The 14,465-nt window shown below is 38.1% G+C and overlaps 1 protein-coding gene across 2 annotated transcripts; it reads right to left on the minus strand.

Moving 5' to 3' along the window:
- Positions 1-63: 63 nt before the first annotated feature.
- LOC114661875 (uncharacterized) lies at positions 64-12,479 on the minus strand. Of its 2 annotated transcripts, none has more exons than XM_028815099.1 (6): positions 12,351-12,479; positions 7,639-7,691; positions 7,180-7,512; positions 5,362-5,400; positions 1,036-1,131; positions 64-883 (listed from the first exon to the last, which is right to left on the minus strand). In XM_028815099.1, coding segments are annotated over exons 1-6 (633 nt in total). In that variant the 5' UTR covers positions 12,353-12,479; the 3' UTR covers positions 64-773. The 2 variants fall into 2 exon arrangements, with proteins under 2 accessions (XP_028670932.1, XP_028670931.1); XM_028815098.2 differs by lacking the exon at positions 12,351-12,479 and adding an exon at positions 11,782-11,911.
- Between the last annotated feature and the right edge of the window lie 1,986 nt (positions 12,480-14,465).

The following is a 14,465-nucleotide window of genomic DNA, read 5'->3' on the forward strand; positions in this document are numbered from 1 at the left end:
AGTTAAATGAGGAAGACTACCTGCTTAAGCAAAGGTAGAAAGGCACCCATATGATAAATCAAACCAGTTTCTAAAAACTTTAATCAAAAATATACACATATTTCTTATTGTTTTAAAAACTTTTGAAGAGCATTGAAGCATAGATTGTAAAATAATTAGCGAAGGGGCCCACATGTAATATACAATGGTCATTGTGTTAGGTTCACTTATCTAGCAATACGTACAAACCCCATTTACCCTTACAATAGCGTTAATTCTCAGAGGCATGGATTCAGTAAGGTGTGGGAAAACATATTTTGGGGGATTTTGATCCATGCCTCACAATCGCATCAAGCGAGACTGGTGGATTTGCTATCACTAAACCATTTATTCCACCTCTTCCCAAAATGTCTCTATCAGATTGAGAAGTGCAATGATGCAGGCCATTAGTGCAAACTGCAACCCTGACCAAAACAAGCTGGTAGCAAGGTTTGGCAATATTCTAGAATAAGATAATCCTTTCTGTCTCATTCTTGTTAACAGTCGAAGATCTGCAGCTCTCCGGTCATTCCTCCTTTTTTCTTCTGCCCAGTTCAACAAGATACTTACTTGAACCTGTGCCTCATGATACCTTGCAGTACTTGGGTCTTGATAACAGCAAGTGTAAATGTCTTTTGTGTAGACGTTATTTTGGATTAATCTTCTAGTTTTAGCCAGACCCAGGAGTCCATGTAGCGATGGTGTAGCTGAGAAGGAATGTGGAGAGCTTCATGCTACTTCTGTCCAGTCATGTTTTAGACTTTTTTAATCAGCTCAGACTTGGAAGAAACTGAGCCTATAGAGATATTATCTTCTACATCACCAGAGTATGGTAATTTCATTTCCTTGTAATAGTAACTGCATCCTAAAGACAAAAAAAATATAAGTAGATCTGTATTCAAAATAAGTCATAGAAGAAAAGTTATTTTGAATTAAAATAGGAACTGTTGATCAAATTCACGAAATTCTACAAAAATTGGTAATAAATTTTTTTTTTTTTTTAACATGTGGACTTACCTAACTTTTTTTTCCAAAGTACACAGGCCAACACGGGTAATACAATAGCCAAGATAACAACCAAGACTTTACCAATAAACCTTATAGTCCCTAAAACTAAATGAGAAAACCAGCATTAATACATTTGTCTACAAAGACAATAGTTCTCTAAGTGCATTGTCACATAATTGAACATTTTCATAAAAATTGAAATGTACTACTAGTGTCAATATTTCAAAAGCTATAGGATAATTTCATGACATAACCCTGCCCTGTATTCATTTTTTCCTAGGATCAGTGGTTTAAGTATTAGTTGTGGGTTACAAAGACAAATGAGACTTAGATAACATAATCAAATAAGAACTGATGGTCCTGTGTCCTTTAAAACGTTTTGCCATCTACATACATTCTTGGGTGGCATGGTGGCACAGTGTTAATGCTGCTGCTTAGTGGTAAGAAGTCCAGGGTGTGTGTCCTTGAGCCTCCCCGAGTGGAGTTTGAATGTTCTCCCCGTGTCTGTGTGGGTTTTCTCCAGGTGCTCCAGTTTCATCCCACAGTCTGCAGACATGCAATTTAGGTGGATTGTCAAAGCTAAACTGGCCCTAATGTGTGTTTGGTGTGTGTTTGCAATGCCATGGACTGGCACACTGTCCAGGATTTGCCTTGTCACCTTGTGCTGGTTGGGGTAGGCTCCAGCACATTGACAGTCTGTTCAGGATTAGGTTTTAGAAAATGACGTGATATACATTCTTACAATGAAACAATAATTTGTTTTCCTAACCAATAATAAAACTGCAAAGCAAAATAGTCTACGTGTGTTTATTGAGACTTCAGACCATAAGGTTAGCACCATTCCAAACTTACTAACTTTACATTTTTATCTCTGTTTTGTCTTTGCAACAAGGGCACCAGGCTAGAATCTACTGAGCCATCAGTTTCTATAAGAAGACAATTCCTTGATAGATTTCCATTTAAAATGACTACTATAATTCTGCAGGTGTTCCTTCTGTATTGGCATGAAGACATATGCCATCCTTAACAGTGCAGGTTTCACTTCTCTTTCTTGAGCCTTGTTGATCCCTATCCCTGTCCTGTGCCAACTTTCCTGCATGTTCTGATCACACCATTTATTACTTTTTTTTTTTTTACACACAACACACACATACACATACCTACAAAATAATATTTAATGTGCCTAAAGTAAGAATTTATTGACATAGGGGTGTTTGAAAGGTTTCATTACAGGGAAAAATATTATTAAGACATGCAATACAACACTGCCTTCAACTACAAGCATTAATATGTTTACCCTCTCCATAGTTTCAAGCACAATCATGGAACTCGATCTCCATTTTACGAAAGTGTTTTTCAGACATCTGAATCATTGCTTCAAGCAACCTGGAAAAATCTGTTTAGATGTGTTACCTAACCAGAAGGAGATCTTTAGGAAAAGTTGTCCAGAATTAAGAAAGGGCCCAAATTTTCCTGTCCTGTCACTACTTACCAAGATGCCTAAAATTAATTTCCTGTTTTTCATCTGGATTCACAAGAGCTACAAAATCTTCATGTAAAAAAAATAAAAAAATAAAAACTATTTCACTAGGATAAGCAGTGAGAAGTCAAGCAAAATGACACCTTTTATTAGCTAACTAAAAAGATTACGATATGCAAACTTTCGAGGCAACTCAGGCACCTTCTTACCTTGCCTGAAGAAGGGGCCTGAGTTGCTTCGAAAGCTTGCATATTGTAATCTTTTTAGTTAGCCAATAAAAGGTGTCATTTTGCTTGACTTCTCACTACATCCATGATGGCTAACATGGTACACCACCCTAGTACTACTAGGATCAGCAGAATTTCAAAGGAAGCTTCCCATGCATACTGCTTGCTCCCTAACATAACGAGTCCATGTTCTGCTTTTTTCGGAGATATGAAAATAAAGAGGAAGAAAGCGGTCTCCCTACCCCCTTGTCACTTTCTAAGTGTGATTCCTTAACAGTGTAGAGAATGTGTAATGCTACCTTGCTTATTATAGCCAAGAGGAGGCAAATTAAATACTATTCAATTTAATTCATTTCTTTATATGCCTATATTTTATATCAGATGGTTGTGGTGAGCGCCCTCTTCTATGCGGTGGTGTGCTGGGGAGGCAGCATTAAGAAGAAGGACGCCTAATGCCTGGACAAACTAGTGAGGAAGGCAGGCTCTATTGTTGGCATGGAGCTGGACAGCTTGACATCTGTGGCAGAGCGACGGGCGCTCAGCAGGCTCCTATCAATTATGGAGAATCCACTGCATCCATTGAACAGGATCATCTCCAGACAGAAGAGCAGCTTCAGCGACAGACTGCTGTCACCGTCCTGCTCTACTGACACACTGAGGAGATCGTTCCTCCCCCAAAGTATGTGACTCTTCACTTCCACCCGGAGGGTAAACGTTTACATTATACAAAGTTATTGTCTGTCTGTATACCTGCATTGTTATCAATCTTTAATTTAATATTGTTTTTTGTATCAGTATGCTGCTGCTGGAGTATGTGAATTTCCCATTGGGATTAATAAAGTATCTATCTATCTATCTATCTATCTATCTATCTATCTATCTATCTATCTATCTATCTATCTATCTATCTATCTATCTATCTATCTATCTATCTATCTATCTATCTATCTATCTATCTATCTATCTATCTATCTATCTATCTATCTATCTATCTACTAGGGGGCTTCGCTCGCCAACCCCTGTGTTTGGTTAATTTCTTTGGAATTGTTTCAATTTCATTATTTGCACTTTTACTTTAAAGCTTCATTAAAAACAATTTTTTTTGGAGACACATTGTGACAATGCCCGTAAGTTTCTGTTTCTCTAATAAATAATCTGACTTTTTCTAATGTTTGTCTCAGTGATTTATCGATTGTCATAGCAAATGCTATTCTCACGGTAAACTGTAAACATTTTAATATGAATGGCATGTCAAGATCTCCTCTGGTGTGTAATGTTATTTGCGGAATATATACATTACCTTTCTTTTTGCCTGTTAAAATTTGCATCGCTTCTCTGTGATCATCAATATACACCTGACCGAATTGTGTATTCTTTGAAATTTAACTTGTTGTTGCTTTAACTGTTCCGGGACCACAGATTCTCATAGCGTATGGTCCATTATTGTGTAAATCCACGTTTTGTGCATTGAATGAGGCAAATGCGAAAAGACTTTGTTGTTTACTCTTTGCCTTTTATTTCTGACCTTGATTTGTCCTGCTATTTTTTCAATTACACCTGGCTCTGATGATTAATCACCTTCTGTTTGCGGTAATGCGATCGTTTCTATCTTTTCTTTGATACTGTAGCGACTGACATGATAAAGTGTCACAAAAGTTTTACTTGAACAATCGCCGACTTCCTAACCCCAAACACAACTTTCTAGCACCCTCTCCAACACCCCCCCCCCCCCCCCCCTTACCGCATCAATCAATATCCCGCTATCAGTCCTCCGTGCTGTACTCCGCTCTCCCTCCATCGGACCTAACAGTCACTTAAAACCAAACAGCCCTCAACCTGGCTGGGACGCTACAATACTTTTGGATTTCACTGCTTTCATATTCTGTACCTTTGTCTGCATGTGTATCGCGCCATTGTTTGTTGGAGCCTTTCGAATTCATAATCTCTTATCTGCCTTTTTTTCTCTCCAACGCCTTTGGGTCTCTACTCTCCGTATTGTCCTTATACGCTTTATATGTGCTGAGAGCACATGATCTGTGTGTACTACATGACTGAGTGTTTTTTGATGGGTGAGCTCTTATATGATATCTTTTGTAAGTAAGGCGTGTCTTGCAAGAATCTCGTGTTCCACGATTCACATATGCTGTGGAGTCCGTTGCTTTATTTTGTATTTCCGTTAGTTGAGCTTTTGCCGCCTGCGCACTATGTCTCCTGCGTCCATGGGCATGCCATGTACCTGTGTCCATATCCGGTTTACCATTCTCGGTTAGTAATATGAATCTATCTATCTATCTATCTATCTTCTAGGTTATTCATACATACTCAAGCCTGCTTAATCCATTTAAGGGCTGGTGGCCTGGAGTCTACCTGGGCAGCACTGGGAGCAAGACAAGAAACAGCCCTGGATGTCGTGCTAGTCCATAGCAGACAAACGAGAGCATGTTTCTATGGTCCTGTCCATTCTGTAAATCATTTGAGTGCCCAAGCCTAACTTCAGCCAACTGAAAAACTGAAAATGGACTTTTCAATTAGATTTCCAAAATCATAGGAACAGAATAAGGATACTGGTGATGTATAGCAGCAAACAGCAAATGAATTACAAGGATTTAAGGATTATTCTTGACTTACAATCATAACAAATCGCCACTTCAAATTTCTGGTTTGGATCTACAAGAAAATAAATACATAAACAAAAAAATACATAAATAAAATGAAGTGAAATATGTTGAAGCTTCAAAAAACAACATGATAACCTTGAGCCCTTCATTTTCATTACCACACAGTAATTCTGTATTTTTGCACCTACTAATTTCGATCAGTTACATTTTATTTGTTTTTTTTTTTCTTTAATGTTGAAAGTGGTATCATTATCACCACCATGTAAATAAACTAATGTAACAAATGGGTTTACACAACTGCCTGAAATGAAAATTCTTATTAGTATCTACCAGGTTGTTCTGTAACATTCTTGCTGTGTTTTTCATCTGGATCTAAAGGGGATAAAAATGTTCAATAATAATATATTGGTGCTTTTTATTTTCATTTATTAAAAGAAAAAAAAATAAGTAAATGTATGGTACAAAGGAACACTAGTAATATATTGGCAATAAAACTGTCCTAGGAAAACAATGGAGGACAAACATTTATGCTGTAGAAATATAGCCACTATAATAAAAATATAATAAAGTGGTTCTTATATACAGTGGATACAGAAAGTATTCAAACCCCTATCAGCTATTCACCCAGTGCAAAAAAGATGGGAGGAAAGATATAATGTTCCCCAATGACACAATGGGATTCAAAGACCTGAATGCATTAATGAGGGAGTGTGCCGTCCTTCAGAAGCAAAGTGCCTCAGGGGCTTCAATGGAGTCCTAGTCCTGGCCCTTTAAAGCCCATAGTAGCTCTAAGGCTAGAAAGACTCCAGCAGGCACCAAGTGGAGTTCAAGGCTAGTGTGTGTGGTCCAAATTAAGACCAGTCATTGAACTGGATATCAATCCTGTCAGGACTGTAAGCAATTCTCAAAGGTAAAATGATGCTTCCATCCAAATAAAAGAAGCTTTGAGTTGTGAGGGACATGTGCGGGAAATGCCTGAAATGCTGGGAGGAAGATTGACCAGTGATGGGCCAAGAGAGGTATGGGATGTATTATAAAGGAGTACTCTTTTAGAACTGTAGTGGGGTTAGATTGTCTTGTCACATTATTTAGAGAGGGGACTAACCAATGTACCGCAGCTAGGCCCAGATGGGAAAATGCTTTGTTATTTGCCCTTTGCTTTGTACTCTGTGTTTGTCTTATTTTGAATGATCCTTCCTTTATGTTTTATACATAAAAAAAAAGATTTTTGTGTGCTCGGTCTCATTCTAGGTTTGGAGCGCTGCAACGATAAATGGAAATAAAGAAGAGTTTGATCTCTCTCAGGCATGAACTTAGCTGAAGTACAGCAAAATGTTAACAATGCCTGTGAAACAAAGTACACAGTGTATAACGCAATGACTCCTTTGGAAGTTGATGCATTTTCTTGTTATACAACATTAAATACCATATATTTTGGCCTTTTTGACAATGAACAACAGAAAGAGTCTTTAATGTTAAAAGTAAAAACAGATCTCTGCAAAGTGGTCTCTGGCTTTTGCATTCCTTCTCTCTTCTCAGAAATTCAGTTATGTTTTACAAATCTACAGCAAAATTAGCCCCTTAAATAAATTACTCAAATCTTATGTCAAGAAAAAGCAAAAATCAAACTGGCTGATAAAGAACCAGAGTCATTTTTACAGGGAGAAGCAGAACAACAAAAGGGAATAAATATCCAGTCTAGGAAACCAATAAACTTGAGCTGGTGTCAAACCTCTGCCATGTTTTAAATAAAGTTTGCCTTTTTGGGCTTAATATTGGAATTACTACAAATGTTTCTTTTTTGTTTTTATTAAAGCTGCCACTTTACCTGACACTTGCAAATATATGTTCCCCTCATGATGGTCTCCATCGCTGATAAGCGTACACTCATAGGTTCCTGTATCTGACATTTGAAGATGTTCAATGTTCAGAACAAAATTCCCATTTTCTATATTCTGGTACATAAACTGAAATCGGTCATCTGCTGTTGTATTATTCTGATTTTCAAGTGGTGGATATGCCTGAAGTATGCGGTTATCTTTTGACCAGATGATTCTTTCTGCAGCACATTTACTCTCACATTTCCAGAAGCATCTAAGTGATGTATTGTACCCAACAGGCGTTTGAAGGTACTTTGGCTTGCAGATCACCTCAAAGGCCACTGACAGGTGCAAATAAATAAATAAAAAAAGTAAATAAAGAGTAATGAGCAGAGTTAAGAAAGTGTATTACATATGAAAGATGTTAACATTTAAAGTGGCAGTGGGAATGCCTTGCTAAAACTTACAAACTGGAGAGACGTAGGACAAAATGACCGGTACCAGTATCCAAGTGTGCATCCTGCAAAACAAACAGAAGCCAATTAAGGTAATTTTTTTTAGGGCAGCGACTCCTCTACCTGGTAACTGGGTCCTTCATGCACCCCATGCTTTTTTGTCTCTTTTGAACTTCTAACTTAATTTATTGGTTCATCCTAGCTTTTAGTGTATAACCATACATAGTGCTATTATAACACATCAAATAGGAGAACATGCTAACTCCATCCACACATTTGTATTTACACAGCTTACTTGTTGTGGGTTTGAAGGTGGCTGTGGAGCCCAAGTCATACATCTTCAGCCATAATGAACATTGACAGTGGGGGTAAATAAATCGTCTTCACTCTGCTGATAGAACCATTTCTCTGAGGCAGCTATCGGGTCTTCATGGAGACTCTCTTCAAGGTTTTTGGGGGACTTGTCTTATCACAGTCTGCTGAAGAAACTGGCCTTGTCCACTTTGCTCCAGCTGCAAGCCCGGCATGTGCAATGTTGGCTTTCATGCAGTGTTATAATAGGTCATTATAAAGGTAATAGGTCATTAGTTTTTCCAAAACATAGTCCCATAACACTCCATTCCAGGTTTGCTGACTCTAGTACTAAAGATGGTCAGTGCAAGAAGTTTGTCTCCAGTACGGTTTGCTTTCACTATGCAATCAAAATCGCTATAAAACCTTACTTTGGCTGCATCACCGAAGGCCATGGTAGGTGTAGAAGGATGTATCCTCAGGCACATAACACGACAAGAGGTGCTTAAGTGCTCATTAATGCAAAATGGAAGGTCTGATAGCTGATGAAGATATGAGGCTCTGAAGATGGGTTAAGCCTCATTCTCAGATTTGCTTTTACACTAAATGGTGTAACCTTCTATTAGTTCAGAAATGGATAGTACTTTTTAAAATTCTTAATGTCTGAGATGTGTTTTAGGGACATTCCCTTAATACAAGTCACTATATACTGATGCCTACATATCACACACATATTCATACACTCATTCTGTGCAGTCCTGGCCTGAACTATACAGTGGTGTGAAAAACTATTTGCCTCCTTCCTGATTTCTTATTCTTTTGCATGTTTGTCACACAAAATGTTTCTGATCATCAAACACATTTAACCATTACTCAAATATAACACAAGTAAACACAAAATGCAGTTTTTAAATGATGGTTTTTATTATTTAGGGAGAAAAAAAATCCAAACCTACATGGCCCTGTGTGAAAAAGTAATTGCCCCCTTGTTAAAAAATAACCTAACTGTGGTGTATCACACCTGAGTTCAATTTCCGTAGCCACCCCCAGGCCTGATTACTGCCACACCTGTTTCAATCAAGAAATCACTTAAATAGGAGCTGCCTGACACAGAGAAGTAGACCAAAAGCACCTCAAAAGCTAGACATCATGCCAAGATCCAAAGAAATTCAGGAACAAATGAGAACAGAAGTAATTGAGATCTATCAGTCTGGTAAAGGTTATAAAGCCATTTCTAAAGCTTTGGGACTCCAGCGAACCACAGTGAGAGCCATTATCCACAAATGGCAAAAACATGGAACAGTGGTGAACCTTCCCAGGAGTGGCCGGCCGACCAAAATTACCCCAAGAGCGCAGAGACGACTCATCCGAGAGGTCACAAAAGACCCCAGGACAACGTCTAAAGAACTGCAGGCCTCACCTGCCTCAATTAAGGTCAGTGTTCACGACTCCACCATAAGAAAGAGACTGGGCAAAAACGGCCTGCATGGCAGATTTCCAAGACGCAAACCACTGTTAAGCAAAAAGAACATTAGGGCTCGTCTCAATTTTGCTAAGAAACATCTCAATGATTGCCAAGACTTTTGGGAAAATACCTTGTGGACTGATGAGACAAAAGTTGAACTTTTTGGAAGGCAAATATCCCGTTACATCTGGCGTAAAAGGAACACAGCATTTCAGAAAAAGAACATCATACCAACAGTAAAATATGGTGGTGGTAGTGTGATGGTCTGGGGTTGTTTTGCTGCTTCAGGACCTGGAAGGCTTGCTGTGATAGATGGAACCATGAATTCTACTGTCTACCAAAAAATCCTGAAGGAGAATGTCCCGGCCATCTGTTCGTCAACTCAAGCTGAAGCGATCTTGGGTGCTGCAACAGGACAATGACCCAAAACACACCAGCAAATCCACCTCTGAATGGCTGAAGAAAAACAAAATGAAGACTTTGGAGTGGCCTAGTCAAAGTCCTGACCTGAATCCAATTGAGATGCTATGGCATGACCTTAAAAAGGCGGTTCATGCTAGAAAACCCTCAAATAAAGCTGAATTACAACAATTTTGCAAAGATGAGTGGGCCCAAAATTCCTCCAGAGCGCTGTAAAAGACTCATTGCAAGTTATCGCAAACGCTTGATTGCAGTTATTGCTGCTAAGGGTGGCCCAACCAGTTATTAGGTTCAGGGGGCAATTACTTTTTCACACAGGGCCATGTAGGTTTGGATTTTTTTTTCTCCCTAAATAATAAAAACCACCATTTACAAACTGCATTTTGTGTTTACTTGTGTTATATTTGACTAATGGTTAAATGTGTTTGATGATCAGAAACATTTTGTGTGACAAACATGCAAAAGAATAAGAAATCAGGAAGGGGGCAAATAGTTTTTCACACCACTGTATATGTTAAAGGCCCCATGTTAGTATATGACCTGGAATGGAGCACCTTCAAACCACACATTTCTACATGTGAATGTCTCTCTGACAATGCACCTGGTGGCACAACTTGACAAAAGTGTAAAACAGGAAGTTCTAAGGCTATATTAAAGGATAAGGCCTCGAGATGATGCAAATTTAAAATGGGAATAGTTTGTGCCTGAAAGACTGCCTGCATTGTTACCAATAATTAAATGAACACAGAAATAAAGTCAATGATCTAGAAAACAAAGATCAGAATATTGAGGAAGTCAAATGTACCTAACCAAACAGTGGTATGGGGTACATTATCAAACAATTCATTGTAGGTTGCATCAGAGTCATAAAGTCAATCTAAGGGTATAGGACTACTGCAATTAACTAGGTAGAAGTACATAAACAGGACATACTGGAGAAAATGCTCATTAAAGCCCTTGAAAAATTGACACCACAAGATCAAACAAACAGAACAGTCCTCAAATATCTGCCTTAACATAAATGTGAAGAAAACAGGGGCTGTAGTTATAAAGTTTAAAACGAATAAAAAAATATAATCCTTGATATTTAAATAAATTAAATAGCTGTGCGAGTCAAATCCTGAAACTTTTTGGAAATCCATGTTGATGATAATGGATATTTTCCGAATATGTCCTACAACGTTTAGGGAAATTTCTCAGAGTATTAAAATAAACAATGAGAAGTGACACTAAATAGCCACACGATGGCAGCACACCCATACCTTAAGAGCTCCACTCCATTGCGGAGGTTGTCGCTTTGCGTTGTACGTCACTGATGACACGTGCTTACACTTTGGTTATTATAATATTTGGGGGAGGAGTTATCGGCCCCATAAACCAAGTGACAAAAACATGCAGTCCAACTGGCTGTTCAGCGAAGCTACCGAATCAGGAAACTGCGGAGACGAGCAGCTTGACCATCTCAAAAATGCAGCAATTGCTGATTGGAACCTCGATTTTGTAAAACAGGGTGGAAACCTGGATTTGCTGTCCTAATTGATAGACTCGGTGTCTTTGATGTGAATTCTGCGCTCAGACATTGTCCATGTGGCAGATCAGCATAGTTCGTATTTAAACCAGTACTATACATAGTTCAAACACAAATCAATATTATACGCAAACAGTCAATATAGTTTATGTGCATTAAACCGTTATGATAAGCAGGCAATCAATTAAGTACGCATGAAAACAGTATTGAATAGACTGCACCGTGCGGTTCTTGAAGGAAGACACAGCAGAACAAGGAAGAGAATGCAAATCTGTTGACTCAGAACCATCTCAGAAGAATACACCAATGTAAACCAAAACGAACGCAATGCTTTTGAACTAGAACTATTTACAGTGATCTGTGAACTTGATTGCATTGCCATGAGATACGCTTTAAACCCAATTAAAAAAAAAAAAAAAAACCTGCCAATCCCGCCCAGAATCTCCAGTACCTCACTCGTCCCCTTCTCCTCCAATTCTTTACTTTGTTAACAGGAACCATCTGGAAATCCCCGCCTCTGTTTTCAGCTCCTTCGTTCAGGGCACCATCCCTTTTCTTCTTTACTGCGCCAGTAAATTGGATTGCAGCCCTCCCCGCTAGGAGTAGGTTGAACAGTCCTTAAGACGACCGAGATGTTACAGTATACCAACGTACACCAATAGATTATGCACACAAATAGATGAATTATGGCCTGTTTGGCCCCTCATGGTTTTAGCAAGCAGACGCTGCTTTTGAATTCCGTTGAATATCCATACTTTATTATCCGGCCTACTCTTCCAACATCTGATGGTGTTTTACGTAAGGATCGTAATGAATACACCATCCTCCGAAGCAGTCAAATGTTTAAAAATATATAAAATATCAGTGCCATAATTCTACACTTAGGAAGTAACAGTTAACGCGAAGCAAACAAAGTAAAACACTAATGCGCACAGTCAATTGTATAAAATAATCAGCACATCTGAAAGTTGCTTAATTTTCCTATGCGCCTGAAATAATAAAGCTGAAAAATGTCCTTACATGTTTAAAGTTTTGTTTGTGCCAGGTTCCTTTATCGCTGCGACGATTTTGAACAAAGAGGCAAGTCGGAAAGGGATTGCTGGTAAATCAACAGAAAAACCAGAAGGAGTGGTTCTGAATCAAATGACAGAAACTTCAACTGGAGCCAAACTATGGGGTGCCGTTTAGACCAGAAATCATTCTTAGCAGTACATACACTCTATACTGAAATGCATACTCTCTATAATGAAATACATACACTGTATACTGAAATGTATACATTCCAGAGTGAAATGCATACACTATACAGTAAAACGAGTACACTGTATATTGAAACACCTACAGTCGATAGATAGATAGATAGATAGATAGATAGATAGATAGATAGATAGATAGATAGATAGATAGATAGATAGATAGATACTTTATTAATCCCAAGGGGAAATTCACATACTCCAGCAGCAGCATACTGATAAAGAAACAATATTAAATTAAAGAGTGATAAAAAAATGCAGGTAAAACAGACAATAACTTTGTAGAATTTTAATGGTAACAAGATTTATGTATAAGGCAAGAGTTGGTTATGTTTTTACAAAATCTCTATAGTTCAATTTTTCAGTTTTTCTAACTACATGTAGTTGCCACTATCTTACAAATGAAGATATCTGTAATTGTAACTCAAGTGTTCTGGAGTTAATATAATCTGGAATGTGTGGAAGACCTACATTTGCAATAACAGCTGAGCAAATCCGTTATTTTTTGTCATTAGGACTGAGTTGGCAAAGAATTTCAAGGATTTTTGGTGTTAACAGAAAGACACCTATCGTTATAGAATACAAACTGGTGTACATTCTCAGTGGTTTTCTGAAGTTTCTGGTATCCATTTATGTAATATTATTAGAGAGATCCTGACTCGAACCCCAAATGCAGGTGAAACTTATGTAACAGGTAGCCTAAGATCTCATGGTTTTCATGTGCAACGTTGGCGCATTCGTCAATGTCTTCAGCATTTTGATCCAGTTGGGAGAGCATTTCGGGGAAGGCAAGCAATTAGAAGAAGAGCTTACAACGTGTTATGACCAAATGCATTGGTAAATATGTAATACATTTTAACATTTTTGCAAAACATCTCTTCCAGAAATGCCCAGACCCAACACCTAATCAGTTTCACTTCTTCTTCTTCTTTCAGCTGCTCCCATTAGGGGTTGTCACAGCGGATCATCTTCTTCCATATCTTTCTGTCCTCTGCATCTTGTTCTGCTACACCCATCACCTTCATGTCCTCTCTCAGTTTAATTAATGACTAATCAGTTTGTTTGTTTGTTTGTGGCATCTGATGCCGGCAGTAATATTGGTAATGTGGAATTAGGAGTTCAATGTTTTAATGACCATTGTACTGATATTTTGAATAAGATTGCTCCTCTTAAAATTAGGCAGCGTCCTGTTACCCACTCAGTTCCTTGGATGAATGACTCCATTCGTAATCTTAGGCGTTTCTGCCGAAAAGCGGAGCGCCTATGGAAGTCTACTAATCTGGAAGTTCATCATTCATACTTAAAGGATTTAATTGCTTCTTTTAATTCTTTGGTTAGGGATGCTAGAACAGCTTATTTTTCTAATCTTATTCAGACTCGCAAGCGTAATCCCAAAGTGCTATTTGATACTATTCACAATATTATTTCTCCATCTCAATCTATTACTCAGGTTTTTTCTGATAGTGATTGTAATAATTTTCTTACATTTTTTTGGGCAAGGTTAATGTTGTTTGGGCTAATATTGTTCCAGCTGTCTTACCTAGTGATCTCATTCACTCTGGTTCTGAGTCTTTTGTGTTCTCAGAAGTTTCACTTTCGGATCTTTCTGACTTGCTCAGGAAGATGAAACCTTCAACATGTCCTTCTGACCTGTTGCCAACATAATTAATGTTAAAATCTTTGAGTTGTTTAGGTCCGTGCCTTTTGAATATCATAAATTGCTCCTTGAGATCTGGTGTGGTTCCATCGTATTTTAAACATGCTGTAATTCAACCGTTGTTGAAAAAATCTAATTCTGATCCCTCTATTTTGAGTAATTACAGGCCAATTTCAAAACTACCTTTTATTGCCAAAGTTTTGGAAAAGGTGGTTGAACAGCAAC

This window comes from Erpetoichthys calabaricus, chromosome 12 (genome assembly GCF_900747795.2).
Source record: "Erpetoichthys calabaricus chromosome 12, fErpCal1.3, whole genome shotgun sequence".
Lineage (NCBI taxonomy): Eukaryota > Metazoa > Chordata > Cladistia > Polypteriformes > Polypteridae > Erpetoichthys > Erpetoichthys calabaricus.

Bases quoted from the DNA above. Each gene is read 5' to 3' on its own strand.
- LOC114661875 (XM_028815098.2), bottom strand. From the start codon at position 11,831: ATGGTTCCTGTTAACAAAGTAAAGAATTGGAGGAGAAGGGGACGAGTG. The intron at 7,513-7,638 runs GTAAGTTTTAGC...TGCACCTGTCAG, and splicing joins GTCCTACGTCTCTCCAGTTT to TGGCCTTTGAGGTGATCTGC. The intron at 5,401-7,179 runs GTAAAGTGGCAG...ATTTTCTTGTAG, and splicing joins CATATATTTGCAAGTGTCAG to ATCCAAACCAGAAATTTGAA.